Genomic DNA, 19,794 nt, shown 5'->3' with positions numbered 1-19,794 from the left:
ATATGCTGATCACAAATTATAGTTGTGAAAGCCTTTAGTGCTGTGGGAGGGGATGCTCAGAATAGAAATGAGATTTAATTTGCCTCCGAGAGAATTTTTCTTCTCCAGGAAGTTTGCTGAATATGTCCACGAAGGCATCCTCCAGTAATACAGCACATGACACAAGTTGTAGTGAAATGGTTGTTAACTGGTTTCCTGTTCTGGGCTATCCTGGTTGATTACACAAGTATTATTGGGCTTATTTTAAAGAGATATTTTGATTTTTGTGGAAGATTATTTTCAGTGAAGCTTTGCTTCATAGCAGACTGCTACATTCATTGTGGAAAACTAGGCTAAAAATTATAGGCATCTGTGTCAAAGAATATTTAAATGTATTAAAAATTAAGATTTTTTTAAAATCATATTAAAGCAAAACAAAATCTGTATTTTTTTAAAGGTTGCAGAGTACAACAGAATGCAATTCATTTTCTCTTACTGTAGTAGAACATTGATTTTGAAAGTTACAGATTTTTGGTCATAAATTTACCATAAATAATTTATCATGAATTTACCACAAAATTGACAAGGGCTATAAAACCTGTCTGTTGACCTGAGACTTGGTGAAGTTGAGCTCACACATCTTGGGGATGCATCTAATGTCATGGCTGTTCCCCTTTTAATAAACTTTTGTTTAAGTCCCCAGTTTGCTTTTAATTCTAACTTTCTGTGAGTTAAATGGATTGCTTCTGTGTAACACAAAGGTGCACTCCTAGTGCCTTTAAATCTGCTGCTTTCAAATTTGAAAGCAGGTTGCTTCTATGCAAATAATGAAGCATTGAAGCAGTGAACATAAGTATTTTAACTGACATAGGAAAAAAACCCCTGACATACAAAATCCTTTGGCTAAGTATTTCTAGCCATTTTTCACCTCTGTGTCCTTTGCAAGCTGTACTGTTTCTGTAACCCACTTTGCTATAGAACCTCAAGTAATTTTTTGCAACCTTAATTAATTAAGATGAACTAATTGCTTTGCAGATATGACACATTTTTTTAAATGGGTACCTTTTAATCATGAACATTATTCAAGTGTTTGTTTCTTTTTTTAAATGAATAAATACATAATCCCGTACATCCATTATGACTGGTTTGTTCAGCAAGATTTCTAATAATAAAATACTTCTGCAAGTAAAATAAGATGAATATTGTACCTGTTTAAATTGCAGCTTGTTTCTTACTGTAACTTTGTTACAGAAACTTGGATGTTTAAACTTTGAGACTTGAGGCAAAATTCCAGTGTTGGTCTTAACTAAAGCTGGTGCAGGTGTAGGGTGAATTTGTTCTGTCGGGCTCATTCCCAGCAGGGCTGGGCTGAATTGGCTCGCTCTGCCTGTACACCTCCTGCCTTGCCTCCCTCGCTGATGGAGGTGGAAGAAAGGATGCAGCTGGATTTCTGTATTCGTCTTAACTTTAAATGGTATTTGAAGAAGCTTATGGTCTTTCAGCCTTTGTGACCTACAAAGGTGTCATTGGATACAAGTGCCCTAGCTGTATGCTTTTGCTGTCAGGAAAACCCGCAGTAGGCTTTTTTTCCTTAGACTATTTTCACATCTAATTGTATTGAGAATATATAATTTTGTTGTTCTCCGGTTCATGAATTTTAGGGCTAGATTGCCTTCCACGTGATGTGAAACAGTGTACAAAATCAGCATTTTGACTGACTTTTGGTCTACATAGTGAAGTTACAGCGAGACCCTTTTTAACTGTTCTCTTTGCCAGTTGGTAATCTTACCGTGTCGTGGTGTATCTGGTCTCTGACTTGTTCGAAGAGAGTCTCAGAGATGGATGGGATGGGACTGAGGAAGACTTCTTTGGTGCCGCAATGAAAAATTAATTCAAGACATGGCAACAGCTGCGGGTGACAATTTAGAGTTGCTGAATAAGTATTGTAATCAGCATTTATCACTGACATCACATGGGATTAAACACTTTGAGGAGATTGTTCTTGGGCGCAGCCTTAGAGAGGGTTATTACCATGACACAACTAGTTGTCATGGCAATGCATGGAGAAGAGGGAGGCTCTTCCTTCCGCCTTTGCATTCTGCGCTACTCTATTAAAGGGAAGCCTGAGATCACTGGCAAAGCTGTCGTCTTCTTTTTTTAAATGTACCACCAAATTCTACTATTTGTCCTTCACATTATGGTTGAAATCACACGGCGGGCGCGTGATGTGTTACTTTGGTGGATTGCCTTTTCTGTTTAAAACAGGCATCGACTTCTGCTTTATCCTGTTTGGTTGGTTGCGTGGTGTGTTCTCTTGCTTCCCCCAAAGTTGGGCTTTTCTGTAAGAACCAAGTTGTTCTCCCCTTGTCTGTCAGCCGAGGTGAGAACAAGGTGTCACTGCTGTAAGGAGGCTCCTGTTCAACGCTGTGCAGGAAAATGGGGTAATGCTGTCTAACAGGTTGCCCTGCCTGCCTTCCCTGTAACGCTTCACCTTCACACTCTACGAGGTGATTAAAGTGAAAGCTGATACCAAAGTAAAGAAAATCTGTGGAAGGTGATAGAGTAAATTAGTCTCCCTGACTTCTTAATGGATTTCATTATGTAGTGAAATTAATATTGCTAGCATTTCATTTCTGTATGATTAACCTGGAGTCGTAGCCCTGCGGTTCACTGTACTCACCTTGGTGAAACTCGAATAAGGTGAATGGGTCTCTGCACAAATGCTCAAATTACTGTTTTGGAGTCTAATTTATAATTAAAACTTATTTTTGAAGATCCAATTTTAGAAGTACATTGTAAGCATTCCGTAATGATTTACTATTGCAGCTAATCCCCTTTGTTTCATATCATGAAATAATGAAAGGACTTCATAAACCTTTCCCTGCTTGAGTCTTGTTGGAGTATGATTGTTCCAGTGCTAATCGACTCTTGCATATATGTGCTTAGCCTGCAAATACACGTGTGGTAGCAGAGTTTTTAGTAAGCGTAAAGTCAGACTCATAACTCTGCTGAGTGTTGTTTTTCTTCTTAGAAAACTTAAATGTTTGATTTTTTTGAAACTCTATAGTCCTCTGCTACACATTTTAAAACATAAAGTTTAGTAACTATTGTTTTTTTACAAAGAAAAGCTGTGCTAGGTCTGAAGTCTCATTTTCACAAGTTTTTTCTTCTTACAAATTGAGCAGTCCCAAATTAGTTATTTAATAAAAAGATCTGCAACCTCAAGTAGAATTTTATGTGTTTATTTTAGATATTTATTTCATGAGTTTTGGTAGTAGAGCTTTTCTTAATATGGAATGATTCTTTCTCACAGTTGCTGCAGCCCAAGCCATAGCAGAAGAAAGAAGAAGCCAAAGTGGCATTAGCCCTGTTGCAGTCCAGACCTCAATAAATATAAAGACGGCAACTAAACCAGGTATAATTATTGGTCATTGTTCTTAATGAAGTACTAGTTTCACAAGGGAGAGTTAGTAGGGAATTAATAAAACATCTTTTAAAAAGAAGTTTGATACTCATTCTTCAGGAGACATCAGAGCATAAAGCACCTGGTAGATGGTTTGTAGATTTATTGAAGGTCTGGTTTTGATGATAGAGTTCAGTTGGTGAAGTTACCTATGTTTTTACCAGTGCATAACAACAAAGATAAATTGGGGTTTTTTGCTCTGGTCAGGTTACCAGTTCACTTCTGGCTGAAACTCAAGTTTTTATACCTACAAAGATGCAAGCACTTTTGGTTTTGCCTAGCCTGCAAAGTAGCTATCCTACAGTACCTTGAATTTGTTGTAACAGGTGAACTATCTGTTCTCAGATTTGAGAGTTTTCTTAGAATTTTCCTAGATTCCTGTAATTCTTGATCATAAGAATTAATATGTACAAGAATGAGGATTAGGGATCAGAGCTGAATTTGGAATAAGGGTATGTTCTCACACATGTCTGACTTCTGCTTAGGCTTTCTTTTGACTGTACACCTTGGACCTTTTAATGTTGTGTCTGCTTTCTGCTTCACCTATTAAAAATAGCGCATTTGTTGTTGTGCGGGAACAGAAAGGGGGAAGAGGAATTTTTCAGATGACCTCCTTAATGTCTACATAAAGAGTGCAGTGATTTGGTGGTATGTGTATCTCTCGGGATGTTCCATAATCCTTTTGATAGTAAAGACCTACAACTTTTTTATTTGGATTTGCCTTTTCAAAATAACTGACAATTATGTGTTTTCAATTTTTCTTTTGACAGTGATAGATGGTTCCACTCTAAGAACAGAAGAAAGACAAAGACTAGCCAGGGAGCGTAGAGAGGAGCGGGAAAAGCAACATGGTATTTTCATGTTCCATTTAAAATATGAGTTCCTAAAATATTTGTGATACAGGAATAAATTACTCTCTTACTCCTCATTCAGCCACTCTTTTCAGCTTGTTGGGGACAAGTGACAAGGTCTGCTCTTGGTCTTGCATCAATGAGCATCTGTGAACCTGAATGGAGAAGTATTAGATTTGAGAGGAAATCATTCCAGAGATTATAAGCTTCTTGAAGCTGTATGTCCCTTCTGACCTTCCATTTCTTAGCGACCACCAAGCAAATTTAGCCAACTGCTTATCGAAAGCCTTAAGAAAAACACTTCTGAAATGGTAACTTTTAGCTTAGAACTGCTTCCCGTAGCCCTGCAGGCTGAGGTTTGGGGAACGCTGATTCAGAGAAAAACAAAATTTAGTTAGTTGAATGGCTTGATTGCCTTGAACACTGCTTCCCTTGTTTCCTGGCACACTGAAATGACTCCTGGATTGAAGTGTCAGCAGCATACGCTTTTTCTTAGCAAAGAATCTAAGACCTAGAGAACAGCATAAAACTCTTGCCCAATCAGTGCGTGTATGTGCAGCAATAGATGAAAGGGTCACAGTATGCCCTGCAGTCCTGGTTCTTGATCTCCCAGCTTGTGAGGAGTGGTGTCTCTCTGGCCAGTGTGTTTGTTTCGTAACAAAAAAGCAAAAACACATAGGAATGGGAATGATTGTGTTATCCTAACATGGAGAGAGGATAGGACTAGGAAGCATATAAATTCACAAGTATTTTGGGGGTTTTATGTAGATACTGCCTGTACATTGTTGGTATAATTATCTGATCTCTCGGTTCGTTTCATCTGTCTAGCCACAGAAAATATTGCTACTGTATTTAACCACTAGCTTTTTGTCACAGGACTTGAAGCTTCCTGTTAAACTGTGCAAGGCTGTTCCTAGATGGAGGCTGCGGAGAATAGTGACATAACTATTTTCAACTTGGATGCAGTAACTGGGGGGGTTTTCCCATCTTGTCACACAGAGCTTTAAATATTTTCATTATATTTTGTTCTAAAAAAATGAAAATCACAACATAGAAAATTCTGCCCTTTGATACTGACTACTTACTTACAAAGGCTTCACTATTATGATGGCAAGAAAAGTATATGCTTAACAGAGGATATATACATATCCTGACATTCCTGTCTAGGCAGTAAAGTCTAATGGCAGGAAAGGTTTTAATTCCAGCCTAACCTGGGGACAGAATTAAAGGTATCTCTGTTGTCATGTGCAGTGTCATCCAGCACTGCAAGTTAATCTTGCTGTATGTTTTAGATTTAAGTGGTGATAATTTTGCTTGGTAGTCTCTTGCTTGTAATTTGTGTTTTAGTATCAATAAATAGTTACATTTTATTTTAATTTTTGCTTAAAAATTCACAGCTGCCAAAGAGACACAAATCCTTGAAAAGGAGAGAAAAGCAAAACTCCAGTATGAAAAACAATTAGAAGAAAGGCAGAGAAAGCTAAAAGAACAGAAGCAGAAAGAGGAACAACGGAGGGCAGCAGTAGAAGAAAAGAGAAAACAAAAAATAGAGGAGGAAAAGGTACTACGCGTCTAAGTTCTGTAGTTTTAAAGAAACTCCTATATTATTTTCTTATATTACATGCTCTGAAGTGGTGTGAAATAGAAAGTTATGGAAAGGTTGAATGTATTAGAACATAAAAATATTTCTACTTCTGTACAGCGGGCTATGTAGACGCATGTCCTCCTTCCCCATCCGAGGCCTAGCTTTAGCTGTACCTGAGGCACGCAGAACTTCAGGAGCTGTGGCTGTTGTTTGACCACTGGTTGTTTTTCACATGAGCAAAAGCCCCACCCCATGTCCCTAGATTTCTGGATTCCTTTCAGTGCACTTTGTAGATTCTGTTTGTAAATCAGTGTGGGTGACAGGTCTTAGACTTTTCTTAATTCTTTGTCTTGCTTCCTGGGAGCCCCACAGGGGCTCACATTCTTTCAGTTCTTCTAAATTACAATTTGTTACTATACGTTGTGCAGATGATAGTGTTATCTGTGTAGTTACCATTTGCTGCTTTGAGCTGTGTATTGACTGTTCTTACTTGACTCTTTTGCTTTGACTGCACATAGACTAGCAGAGCAGTATTTGAGTTGCAGAGTTTGTTACAAGATTAATAGAAGCTGAAGGTGGAAATAAATACATGAAGTTAGGCCATCCCCTTTGAAGAGTAGATCTTCTAGTGCTGATTAAATGTGATGCAAGTTCTGAAAAGATTAATTTCCAGGGTATCAGCAGTAAAAGAATGATATGCATGTGTGCTTTCATAAGCTAGTTGTGAGAACTTGCTGTGGGTCATTGATGAAGAGCATGTAAGCCTGGCTGGCTGTTCCTTAGAGTCCAGCCATCATTACGTTGTTCTAGCAATACATCTTTTTTACCCTTTTTGACTGGCAGTATTCTCCACTGGTGTTTGGTTATCTGTAAGCTTCTGGGTGTGTTCAGATTGTTATTCCATTTGAACTTCATGGAATAGTTTACATTGCTGAAGAACAAGCAGAAATGTTTGGGTGGGCCTTGACTGCAGTCCAGTGCACCATCATCTATAAAGCAACTGCTTTAAGCAAAAAGCATCCCTTATGCTTCAAGGGATGTTGCCCCTAAGCCTATAGTACATTTAGTCATGTAATTTTGAGGATGGGTGGATATATTGTAAGTGGCCACGGGGGGTGAATAATCAAGAAAGACAAGGACTAGCCAATGAGTATTTGATTGGTGTTAACCTTGTCTTTTACTTGGTCCCTGGAGTAAGATGACCTTGTACATAGAGAGTTATACATGAAGAATCTGACAGGTGGGAAAATATTGTGCACTTGACCTGTACACCTTGGTTTCAACCAGAAAGTGAAAACAGATCTTGACTTTCATACTCTGACATTAGAAAATACTCACTTTTAAAGAAGCTAAGCTATCTTACGGCAATACTTGACAGCAAGATACCATCTATACTTATAAATTTAGTAGGCAGAAGTGCATCAAAAAATACATAGTCTCCGACATTCTTGTTTGGTACTTCAGACAAGTCTCATTTAGTTAATCACTTTCCTTAGATGAAGTAGAAACAGCAGCCCAATAGCAAATAACCGTGGAAAAATAAGTGGTTCTGTGCCTAAGAGAGTCTTGAAGACAGCGAGCCGTGGCTAGGGTTGAGATACCTGTCTTCTCACAGTTACTCAATTATTCTGTATAGCTGTGCCACTTACTGCATTGATGTCTTGAGCTGATAACTGAGTTTCTGTTTTTTGTAAAGTGAAGCCTGTGTCTTTAACTATGACTTTGAAGAATTACTGCACTGCAGATACCTCCATGGAAATACCATCTGCAGATTACATAATGTCTGGGTACTTTGGCACCTTAGATAAACTCTAGTTCAGGTTTCTTTAATAGAGGGGAAGCTAAGCTTTCTATTTCAAACCAAAACTTTTAATTTTGTCTTTTGTCAGTGAATGGAATCCTTCCTCCTTTCCTTCCAAGTTTACTTTGTTATACACTGCAACTTTTCTAGTTTCTGTTGTGAAATGGAGTTGAAAGAAGGTGAAAGTCTTGTGTCCTCAAGAGGGAGAAATGTTCGGATAATGAGTCCCCTTGCTATCTTACTGCAATAAATCAGCAGTAAATACTGCTTCAAAAGATCACTTGGGATGTGACTAATCCAGAAGAGAAATCTGTTGTTGACACATGTGTGGAAACCTAGCTGATTATGGAGAAAAAACAGTCTAGCATGGTTACAGTTCATCTTTATGCACAAGAGCTAAAGTTCCCCCGTTAGCAGTTACTAGTCCTGGAGACCAAAGAAAAACTTCTTTCAGTCCTCTTCATCCTGTCAGCAGCTGAGGTCTGGAGTAGATTGGTCCTTTTTGCCTTAATGTCTTGCTATTTCTGGTTTCTTCATATCTTTATTAATGCCACTATCTGTTAAGACATGGATCAGTGTTTGTATAGTTCCCGGAAAATACAAATAACCTTATACTTGGTATTTTATAATGGAGAATTTTTAGCACCTTTTAGAAATAACTTCATAATATAAATAGTTAAAGGTTAAGCAATTATTTTTGCTCAGTTTGGGATTCATCCCTATTTAGAAAATAAGTAGTGCTGTTTACTGAATAGGAAATCTGTTTCATGGCTATTTTAAGTAAAGAGTAGAATAGATTATCTGTGCTTTAGCTCAACCTAATCATGTTTGCAGTGTTTTGGAACCATTAATTGCCCTTAACATTCTTCGCATGGCAGTTTTTATAACAAAAGCTTGTTATCAGACAGTATGGGTAAAACAGATTTTTAAATCATACCGGGGGGGGGGAGGGAATATCTATATTTTGTCTTCTGGCGTAGCTGTGCTTTGTAGTTCAAAAGCTTCATAGAGGTGTTGTTTGATGACAGGAGCGATACGAAGCAGTTATGCATCGTACCTTGGAACGGAATCAGCGACTGGAAACACGACAGAAGCGATGGTCATGGGGAGGATCTGTAACTCCAGATTCAGAGAGCAAAACAGGTAAGTAGCAGCTTTTCTAGCATGGCTAAAATCACAGAATATTATATGTGAATGCTGGCAGGTGCAGCACTATTCATAGGGATCTGGGCATCCTTTCCTGTCTTGGGTCTTAAAACCAGATCTATGGGTAGCTCTTTGGGAAAGATTCGTATCTGTCCTTGCCCTGAAATACTGCTCAGACTTAAAGCTACTTTTGACTTTGGGAAGACCTAGAGAGAAACCACATGGGAAATACAACACCTGGCAGCATTGCATTGCCAGCCCCCAGCCATCAGATAAGGGGAATTGTAACATACAATGTTAAAATAATTGAGTCCTTTGAATGTAGTACATGTAATGGTGTGCTAAGACTGATGATAAACAGAACAGAAAACCTAGTTGTAATATAATATTCCATCTAAAATGTTTTAAAGACTCCCTTAGAGTTACAGAATGCTAACTGATTTTTTGAGCGACCAGGAATGGCTAAGGAGATGCAGTGGGCAGTGCCCAAGCTTCTCGGAGAATAGGTTCTATTATATGTTAGGTAATGCATTTTAATGCTCTTTAACTTGAGTGCACATTGCCTCCTATTTCACACAATTAACTGTTTCTGCTTGTAAACATTTTGAAAGCAGAACAGTAAATCAGGATTGCAGTGGAATGGATATTTTCATGCACTACCTAACTGGAGGACCCTGACAATAAGTAACTTAATGTAAGTTATTGTCCAGGAATAAAATAAAACAAAAAATGCTTCAATTTAGCCTATCTTCTGAATTGGTGGAATTATACTGAGTATGTTTTAGTAGTGTCATCTTCTGTCAGCTTGAGTGTTGACTTTTAAGTGTTTATTTAGAACATGTTTGAAAGTGCTTGGATATAAATTATCATTATGATACCCAGCTTCCCCATTTTTTGGTTAACGTGCATTGTTTGCTATTCGACCTTGTGACTTAGCTTATAAACCTTCTTCTTCTACAGAACAACAGACCGCAGATGAAGGTGGAGCTGGTGGTATTGATTTCTAAAATGTTCTTTTTCTATTGTTTTACACTCACTACTAACGTTTTAAACTTCAGTTCTTGTTTCTCTGAAACTAGGGAAAACCATCTTCTTATAGATCTTTTCCTGCATCTTGGCCAGCTGTGCAACAAATGTGATCCCTAAGTAGAAAGCACTCCCCTATGTTTTTAGCTATCCCTCCCAGCTAATTAAACTACAGCTTAGGTCATGGCATCCTGAGGGAATCTTCAGGGAAAGGATATGTGCATTTGGGTTTTTAAAGATGACTGGATACAGCATGGGGGAGGAGAAGATAAATTCTTAGTGGTATGTATTTGAATATAAATTAGTTCAGTAGTCTAAGGGGTTTTTTTAAGGGCAATTTCTAACCCTTTCATTGTTTCCTAATTTGCAAAAAGTACATGGTAGGGCTTGGTTTGGGTTTTTTTTCCTTTGTTTTACCAGCAACTGAAATAACATTTGCAAAATCAAATGATGGTTTACTGAAACTTTGTGAAAGGGAATGGGTCTTTTGTGCAGTTTGATACTTTTTCCATGAAGGGTTTTGCAAAATCAGATGTGTCCAATTATCTAAACATAATTCTATATAGTAAATGTGTTTTCATTGGATTTCTGGCACTTCCCAGTGCACAGACTGGGCCATTCGTAGAAATGCTTTGGATCACTGATGTTTGTCAAGGCTATATGTTTAATAAGCAAAATTATTTCTTGTAGCTAGTTTAAGATGATAGCTCTCAGCTGAGACCCAGCTAAATCTGAATTCTGAGAATCTCTGCATGCTCACAGCATTACTAATTCAATACAGCTGTCTCGTAATGCTGACAATATGAGACTTGAAAATGCAATGAAAGTCTGACTGCGTATGATTTAACTACTGTGGCTTATTCTGGCAATACAGCGTAAGCATGTGCATTTTATTTAACTTCTCTCTACCCTTTCTCTGCACAGCATGAATCCCTAATTTTCTCAAAAATTAGCCAGTTTGACTGGATTGGTTTACCTGTTTAACATGTGTTCCTTGGATACATATATAAATCCAATTACTGTATTCAACATTACCAAATGTCATTTAACTTGGAAACTAGGAAATCTTACTTGCCTTACATATTTAGGAAAGCATTATTTTTTTTTCTCTTCCATTCTTTTCTACCTTATCTAATTTTAAAGCTAAACTTCATAACATAAAATAACATCCTTCACTCTCTCTGAATTTATGCAAGGAATTGAGTCTTGTCTGTCCTTTTGATCGTGGAGGAAGATTTGAACCACAGTGCTGCTGAAGCACATTAAGAATAAAGTGTCTTCCAACAAACATGCTCCTGATATAAAAATAGGCTGTACCTTATGCATCATAAAGTACAACAGGAGGAGCAGATAAGTTCAGCTACAGTAGGTCAATTTGAATAACTTGGCACCAATTTTGAAAAAAATGACTGTGGAGATAAAACAGATAATGAATTATTTGACTGAGCGCATCCACACTGGTTTAAATTTGTGCTCATCTTTACATTGAGGTTTCAAACATACAACTGTCTTACCTGGGGTGGGTAACGTGAAATCATGATCGGATTCACACTACTGATATTTATTCCCATTTCAGGACCATTCTTAGTTTTTTAACTTTCTGGGAGCTCCTCACTTAGTTGTTACTTAAAATCTACCCAAACCATGTGGGATGTATGAGTTCAGCTGACTTTCTAAAAAAATCCTTATTCAGTCCCTTTCACCTGTTATTTGTGTAATTGTTGCAAAGAAAATAATTACTTTTGGGCTTCTGAAAAATGACACAGTATGAGCTCTGCTACATTACATCATTGTGGCTGAGTAATGCACCTTCTCTAACAGCACGTCTAGTTTCAATATGATACTATTTTCCCACCATCAGTTTCTGTGGCAGATTTGGGATTAAAAGCTCCATTTCTTAAAAATGAAAACCATTGCAGGGGGGCAGGTTTCAAATGTTCTTTAGTATTGTTCTTTTAAGACGAAAGTCTTTCTTGTCTATTGTATTGCTGTGCAAAAAAATACAAAATCAGACATGTTCTTCCATGAACTGGCTGCGTCAACAGTAATATTTAGGAACATGGACTGGTAAAGCAGCTTTTGTGGGTGATAGAGGTAGTGTGTTCTGGAAAGTAAACCCCATGTAACTGAACATTTCACCAACTATCAGCCATTCTGTCTTCTGTTCAGAATGAGATTCGTAGAAACTGCACCAAATACCCGCTGATGGCCTGAAATTTGAAAATTTATGAAAGCCCCGGAGTCAAATGTTACATTAATGCTATTGCAGTCAGTGCCCAGATGGAACATGCAGGGTGTGGGTCTGCCAAGAGAAATGGCAAGGCTGTGTAATAAAGCATCCTTGATGACAGAGTCATTGTAAATGAGGGAGGTTTAGTGATGACTGCTAAGCAAAACTAAACGTTCAGGTACACCTGTAGTGGAGACAAGTGCTATTAGAATAGAAATTGGGCTGCCAGAGTCTCTCCTTTCTAAATAAAGAGCTTCCTTGTCCTAGTAGAAATTTGGAAGCAAGTGAGAGACAGATAATCTTACTTTATTTAGCCTAATTTTATCCAACCTCGGCTAGGCAGTGCTGCAGCACCCTCTCTCAGTGAAACTTGGTGAGAAGCTAGGATTGAGAGCTGCTCTTGCTCATAATGATTTTCTTAAGATACCATGTTTCCCAGCTCTTTACCCAGTTGCAAGCCTTGCTGCATGGCAGTCAAATGCTTGCTTTGGCTTTGCTGCTACAGTTTGCTTTCCTCCTGCCATTAAAAAACCGAGGTGTTTGCTGGCACATGGGACTTGTGCTGTATGCTTCTTCCAGTTCAAATCCCTTGATGTAAGTATTCTAACTTTCCCCCCAAAATGAAAAAGATACTTGAGGTATTTTTCAAAAGGTATTTTGTGAATACCTACGTAACCAGACTAACTTACTGGAGAATATCCTGCCTGTCTTCTAGAGCTTTTTTTCCTAGTGAATTGTCCAAAGTTTTCAAGTTTGCAGAAGCTGTCCTGTTGGTGAGGTAGGGAGAAAGTTGAGGCTACTGATCACATATTTGCAAATGTTTTGATCAAAAAAGCATTGACTGCTTAAGATCTTAGCCAATTAATGCAAACTAAAATTTTCTGGAAAAAGAAAACTCAAATATCTTTATGAATACCCTTTACCAGTTAGATCTTTTTTCTGTCAAGGCATCAGTTGAGATACTAGCTGATGCCCTCACCACTGCTTTCTGTTCCCCTGAAAAATAAAGATTCTTTTGTTTTGGTTTGTTTTGTTTGACCAGTCATGTTTAGTTTGGACTTTTTTCTTTTGAGTCTCCTAGTGGAAGTTTCATCACTTAACTCTTTACTAAACAGCACAGCCCACCTCCAGAATTTGTAAACTTGCTGGAAAAGAATTGCATTGCTCAGTGTAATTTTTCTCAAGGCAAGATTTGATTTTTTGCCCTCTGGGTCTCAGTGGGTGATAGAGCAAATCTCAGATTTCACGCAAGTGCTGAAGTCCTAATCTGAACCAAGAGAAATTTGTATGAAGCATCTCCACGATGTTTGGAGGCCTTAGACTCACACACTTGAGTTCAGGCAGAAGCCAGACTTTCTTTTTAACAGCAAACACTAGAGGGTAGTCTTTACCTTTGAAAACACCCAATTACATGAATTGTGAGTTTCCTGATTTTCATATATAAAACCTCTCAAGGCCGTTTTAGTTATCCTGGTACTCTGGCTTCACTTACAAAATCCCTTTTTTTTATTTTTTTGTAACATTGTGAAAGTATTTGCTAAGCTCAAATCTTCCATTTCTTAAATGGATTCAGTAGATCCCCCTTTCTCCCTCTTATCCCGTGGGGAGTTTGCACTTGTTCGCTGTGACAGGAGCTTGCCACTTTCATAGCTTCAGCTCCAAAATCTGGTTTTCACTTGACGTGGTTTTGCAGGAGGCCCCTAGCTCAGGAAGGCTGGGCGGGGTACGTGTATCAAAAGCACGATGCAGAGGCAGGGCTGTCCATAGGAATCTTTATGTCCTGGCTCTTGCTATAAGGAGCTGCTGTAGCATGCTGGCCAAAGGGAAAAGATGCTGCCACTGTGGTGAGTAGTGCTGCTTTTTTCCTTTGGTACTTATGCACTAATGAGCTCACATTAATTATCTTTGCTGTCCAATATGCCAGCAAAATCGGTTACTTGTGTTTGATGTATAGAATTTCCTGTGTTTATTGTGCCAGTGCACACTACTTTATTGTACATTACTGTTTCCTGCTTAGTGAGTTTCCATAGCACTAAGTACATACTTTTCCAAGGCTTTCACACTCTGGAGTAGTATTCATCCTGAAAGTACCTTATTTGAAATTGAAAAGCAGGTATTTATCTGGCTTGTAGTAAACTTACAAAATTGATAGGAGACATGAACTTAAGGACTAGCTTTTAGAGAAAAATTGGAAATTTCTAAAATAGTTACAGCAACCCTTGGGAAGCAATCAGAAATAGGAATGCTTTCTTGCCTCTCCTCAGGACTTTCTTTTATCCCTCCAAAAGGTTTTGTTTTGTTTTTGTTAACTAGTGATTGAAAAACTGTTTTGACATACCTATGTGGCAGGAATGAAGAAGGAAATTACTGTTTTTCAGGTTCTGTTGTTACTTTCTCTGCCTTACCAGTCTGGTAACAACACACAACCTCACCAGCTTTTGTCTTTACATGTTAGGAGCACGGGGTTTAAAAATCACTTGTTTGCATACATATGCATAAAATCTTGGCATGACTCCACTAAACTAAATGCCTTTTCTGTGCACATTACAACTGGTGCTAATTGTATCAAGTCTGTTCAAAGGAAAAAAAAAAAATTCCGTTTCTCATTAAGCAAAACTAGAAATAGCTTTCAGGATGTAATACTTCCAAAGTTAGCTCACAGCAATGTATGCAAGGTTCTTCCTCAGGTATGAAGATGAATTCTAAAGTAAGCACTTCTTTACACAGCCAGCAAGCGGTCCACCTCCACAGCAAACCTCAAACAGACAGAATCTGTCATGAATAAACGGTTGTCATCATCTGCAGCACTTTTAAATGCTTCTGATCGAAGTAAGTGTTTGTGTGTCTGCTGGAAGCAGGTGTACTGCTTAACTGTTATTTGGGGAGGAGAGAGGAGGTGGAATGATACTCCTCTTCCTCCCTGGCTGTGTAACTCACTTCATATTTTGATCTCAAATGCATTTCATGCAATTTGTTAATCCAGCTTGACTGTTCAGGGCTTTGACCCAGTTGATGTGATCTCTATTAGAAGAGAAGAGTAACGGTAAAAATTGCTGGTTTTATATTTTTAATTTCTGTAATTGTTTTACTAAAGTCAAATCTTGGTGAATGATTGATTCACAAATCATTTCACATCATCTTTACGGGTTTGCATGCTTCAAATTATACCCTAAGATTTCAGCAAAATAGAAATAGTACAAAAATAAAGTTTGCCTTGTTCTCTTAGATGGCTTCAGTCATTTGATTGCCTGTGGGAAGGGAAAAATCAACTTAGTTTGGACATCTTTCTGTTGTGCCAGTCCTGTATATATAGACAGACACTTTCTTTTTAATATTAGAATTCTGCTTTAACCAAATAGAGACGAATGCATGAAAAACCCTGACACCTGTGGGAGATTTTTGGGTGGGAGGAGATTGTTCTGTTTTGACCCGGAGTTCTAGCACGGTTATAGCCATAGCAGGCAGCTCTGACACTGTTTCCTAGCCCAAGAAATTAGTGTAATATTAATACGGATACTCAAATTATGCATTTCTTAAACTGGTAGTGCACACCACTGCTTGCAAGCATTCTGGATTACTTACTGTGCCAGTGACTACCAAGGAACAGAAATGGAATGGAAGCCAACTATTGATTCGATTTTATTTTTTTTAAGGGTTTCTTGTAGTGTTTGCCCTCTAGAGATCATCTACCAATTACTGTGGCTTCCAATCTCATTCTGAATTGCAGCTTTGGGGTAGATGAAGCTCCTGACTGCACACATAATGCAGTGAGTCACGTTTAAAATGTGCACCATGCAATTAGTCTTAACAGGGATGTAGAGAATGAGATAGATCTCTGGTTTTCCCACTCTGGTAAACCTGTAGATGTGAGTCTCCTCTCTGTCTCCTCCCCTCTGCCCCATCCTGATACATTCTGTAAGTCATGGCAATCTGCCTTCTCAAAAAAAAAAAAAAAAAAAAAAAGAAACACAAGGAATTGTGCTAATCTACCTGTGAAGAAAAATAAAAATTATTTGCATGAGCACATATTAGCCTGTTTTAGCCTGATACTTCCTTGTGGGGAATCTTCCCAGTGTTTCATAGGAGCCTGCCTGTATCCCAAATGTTTGTGGTTTTTTTTTTTTTTTCCAAAATGATGAAAAGCATTAATAAGCTAAAAGCTGTTTAACATCAAACCAAGTTCAACTAGCGTCTGTGCTGCAGTGTTCTGTCAATCCTGCAACCTTTGATCAAATGAGCTGTGCTAGAAGTATCCCTAACATGGACACAGCTAACAGTGGTTTTGCTGGTTCATGTTGGAAGATGATGCAGCAGAAGAACTTGTAGTCGTGCGCTGTATGCCTGGTAGGGGAGTCAGTGAATATATCTGTACTGGCATAGCTGCAGGGGCTCTGAGTCACTGGAGGCTGCTTGTGATTTAAAATGATATAATGTGTCTGCAGGGTTCAGCTCTGAGTATGAGTCAAACAGGGCTGTAAAGCACAAATTAAGACACTAACAAAGGAAGTCACTAATTATCAACTAATTGGGATTGCTTTCAAATTTACTGTCATACCTTGAAAGCCTTTGTGAATCCTTGTTCACTTTGGATGAAGGATTCTCAGGTGGCCTGAAATATAAGAAATTTGGACAGGACTCCAACTGATCCACGTGGTCAGGATGTAGAAGTTGACTAACTGGCTGGTTTAGATCACCACGGCAAGTTAGAGCGATTCTGTGCTCTTGATCTGGCACACAAGAACAAATGGCTGTTTGGTAAACGATGGCTAAATTCAGATGACAGAAAATACAGTTGCAGAATTAACTAGATTGCTTCTGCCTTGCGTGTGTGCCTGGGAAGGTGGAGAAGCAGAATGCAGAGATCAGAGGAAGATGCTTGTACCTGGATCAGTGGAGTATTTAATCAGCTGTGTTCAGTGTTAATTCTGAGCTTGCTCTTGCTCATACAGAACGTGAGCAATGGCCTTTTAAAATTTTTTATTTATTTTAAAAAGCATACAAGGATGGCCTCGGTATGTCAAACAAGAAGTCTCTTGAGACTGGTGTCCTGTCGCTATGTTCAGTAAGATATAGGAATATAAGATGCTTTGTATAGAGTAATTCTTCCCTGATCCAGTTTTCCTGCTTCTGAAGGACATGTACTGTAAAGTGACTGACTTACTCTTCTGTATCTGAGGGAAGTGGGACTGGTGTTGGAGGGGACTTCTAGGCTTTTCAACATAATTAATCCATCCGCTTTTACTTCCAGGTACCACAAAGAGAAGCGCCTCATTAAACAGACTGAATAACAAAGTTCCTCCACATTCTCAGCAGTCAGCATTCAAAGGTTCACAGGTGGAACAGAAAGGTGCTAGAAACCAGTTTGTTTTGTGAAGTGGGAGGCAGTAAATGGGCTATTTGATATTGACTTTAAACCATGTCCTGGTTTTATTATGAATTTTACTCAGGCTTTCACCGCTGTGCATGTGGCCTGTGCACTGTGGCAGAAACATCCTTCCGTGCACTGCAGTGCCAGATATTGGGGATCTGTTTCTATAAACCAGCCTAATTCCCCTGGAAAGTGGAAGGGTGGGGGGAGAGTAGACAAATGGTAGCCAAATCATTTAGCTCATGAGAAAACAGCACTTCATAATGATAGATCGGTCGTTTTAGCTGATTCTTGGCAAAAGCAAAGCACGGGAATGGCAGTTTAGAAAAATCATATATATCTTGTTTAAAATAATCTTCCTTACGCTTGGTCTCTAGGAGGAACAGAAAAGAAGAGGAGCACATCTTTGAATAGAATGAGTAGTAAACCCCAGTCCTCTCCAGAACTAGAAAAAGTGAAAAAGGAAGAAAAACCAGGTGGTTGTTTCATAAAGCTGAATATTTCTTTTTAAAGCCATTCATAGCAAAGTTTGGATAGGCTTACTTTCACTAGTTTCCTTGGTTCTTAAATTTTTAGGACTTTTTAATGACTTTTTAGTTACACAGTGGTAAAGATAAAATTGTAAATGGTAAAAATAGCATTTCTCCCTTTGGACAAAAAGGTCCTGTAAGAAAGACTTTGACTTTGTTAAACGGCACTGTTAAGTAGATAGCAAAATGTCTCTCTGCTTAAAAAAGAGAGAGACTTATTTGAAAGCTGGTAGGTTTAAATGTAAGATACAGTAAAAATGTCACTAATATGTTCAATTCTTAGTTAAATCCTACCTTTGCTTTTTAAGCTCTCTTTCATTACTCAATTTAAAAGCAACTTCTCTGTTCCTGCTGCTGGCCTAAACTTTGTGCATGCAAATGGAGGAGGAAACCTGTTCTCACTGCAGTCTCTTTTGGTCTGCGTATTCCCCACTAGGTTACACATAACCTCTTTTCTAGGAACTCTTCCTAAACCTGAAGACTAGCAACTTCTCTAACGTGTTTTTCCCTTTGAGTTAACAGTTCTGAAACTTTCTTTTAGCAGCTATTGCCAACAGTGGAAACGATATTCTGCTTCAGAATCTTTCCTGTATGGGAGGGTGATGGGTGCTGTCCATGTGAATTTGTATGTGCAAATGATGCCTGACGATAACTGTTTGCTTTGACTTGAAAGTCTTCTGTTTATTATGTCAGAACAACCTTTCCTGCAATCTAGAGAATAGAGCTGGGTCAAAAACTAATCATATTTTGACTGACTTCAGCATTCATCTCTGTTGTTTGCATGCCAGTCTTTGCACATTAAAATGATGAGTATTAAGCAAGCCGAGGACAAGATGTGCAACGTAAGAGCTTGCAATGTTTAACTCTTCTGTGCTTTTAGTTTGGATTTCCCTCTCCATGACTTCAGTATTTTTCTTCCAAAACTGTTATGATTTCCAACAATGCTCACAGCCTTCCTTTGCTTTGTACTGCTTGTCTTTTTCATGATATGATTTCATGTTGGATCCTTTTTGATTTGTTCCCATCATTTAGCTCGTCGCTCCCAGCTCAGTCCTCTGGACAGTAGCGTAATCAGTCGCCTCCTCGCCCCCACACAGGCCTCCTTAGCTAGGAGTAAAAGTGCTGCTACATTATCGGCTGATGGACAAGATCCCTCAGGTAACAGGAGGGCAGCAAAGCCTGAAAGTTTTATGCAGTTGCTCTTGAAGCAAGAACTTCATGATAGTGGCTAACTGTGCTACACTTGAGTATGAATCAGACAGTTAATATATGGTTATGTATAATGTTACTTATCCAGTATTTTATTTGGTCAGTAATAAACAATTCTCATGTTATGTTGCATGTTTACTTTACAAAACCATAGAATAATACTGGCTTTTAAACTCTGGTGCCAGTTTACTTGCTCTGCAGAGAACCAGATGCTGGTGTTCATTTTGGGTTTTGTTTGTGTTGGTTTTTTTTAACTGACAGATCTGCGTTTGGGTGTACCCTCAAATGAATCTGAGACATATTGCTCAGAGAACAGTGCTAGGAAATGAAAGGGGAGGGAAAAAACCCAACAAACATAATTTCAAAGGAGGCCGAAAGGAGTAAGTGCAAAGCCTACATTTCTTGAGGAGGGAGAAACTCTTGTAGGAACATGACAAAGGGGTTGCCTTAGCATAAGTGCAGGGAGCCCTGAGCTGGCTTCACTCAGGCTGATTGTAGAAGTAGAGGCATACTAGAAGGAGAAGATACTCTAGAGGAACCCTGGCTGGCTCAAGCAGTTTTTACTGGTCCAGACTTGAGCTGGTAAGCCCACACTGTGGCTTAACT

The 19,794-nt window shown here is 38.6% G+C and overlaps 1 protein-coding gene across 1 annotated transcript in view; it reads left to right on the top strand.

The window, feature by feature from the left end:
• Window positions 1–2,011: 2,011 nt before the first annotated feature.
• Window positions 2,012–19,794, top strand: part of MAP7D3 (MAP7 domain containing 3) — a 31,611-nt gene continuing 13,828 nt past the window's right edge. Inside the window, exons 1-10 of the mRNA XM_010291269.1 lie at window positions 2,012–2,114; window positions 3,293–3,394; window positions 4,213–4,293; window positions 5,691–5,854; window positions 8,708–8,822; window positions 9,786–9,818; window positions 14,809–14,910; window positions 17,330–17,428; window positions 17,827–17,925; window positions 19,012–19,137. Coding sequence (XP_010289571.1) covers window positions 2,012–2,114; window positions 3,293–3,394; window positions 4,213–4,293; window positions 5,691–5,854; window positions 8,708–8,822; window positions 9,786–9,818; window positions 14,809–14,910; window positions 17,330–17,428; window positions 17,827–17,925; window positions 19,012–19,137 — 1,024 coding nt within the window. The remainder of the gene's footprint in view (window positions 2,115–3,292; window positions 3,395–4,212; window positions 4,294–5,690; window positions 5,855–8,707; window positions 8,823–9,785; window positions 9,819–14,808; window positions 14,911–17,329; window positions 17,429–17,826; window positions 17,926–19,011; window positions 19,138–19,794) is intronic.

Source organism: Phaethon lepturus, unplaced genomic scaffold (genome assembly GCF_000687285.1).
Source record: "Phaethon lepturus isolate BGI_N335 unplaced genomic scaffold, ASM68728v1 scaffold13437, whole genome shotgun sequence".
In the NCBI taxonomy this organism is placed as follows: Eukaryota; Metazoa; Chordata; class Aves; order Phaethontiformes; family Phaethontidae; genus Phaethon; species Phaethon lepturus.
The sequence above is the reverse complement of the archived record's forward strand: the minus strand, read 5'-3'. Positions and strand labels throughout refer to the sequence as shown.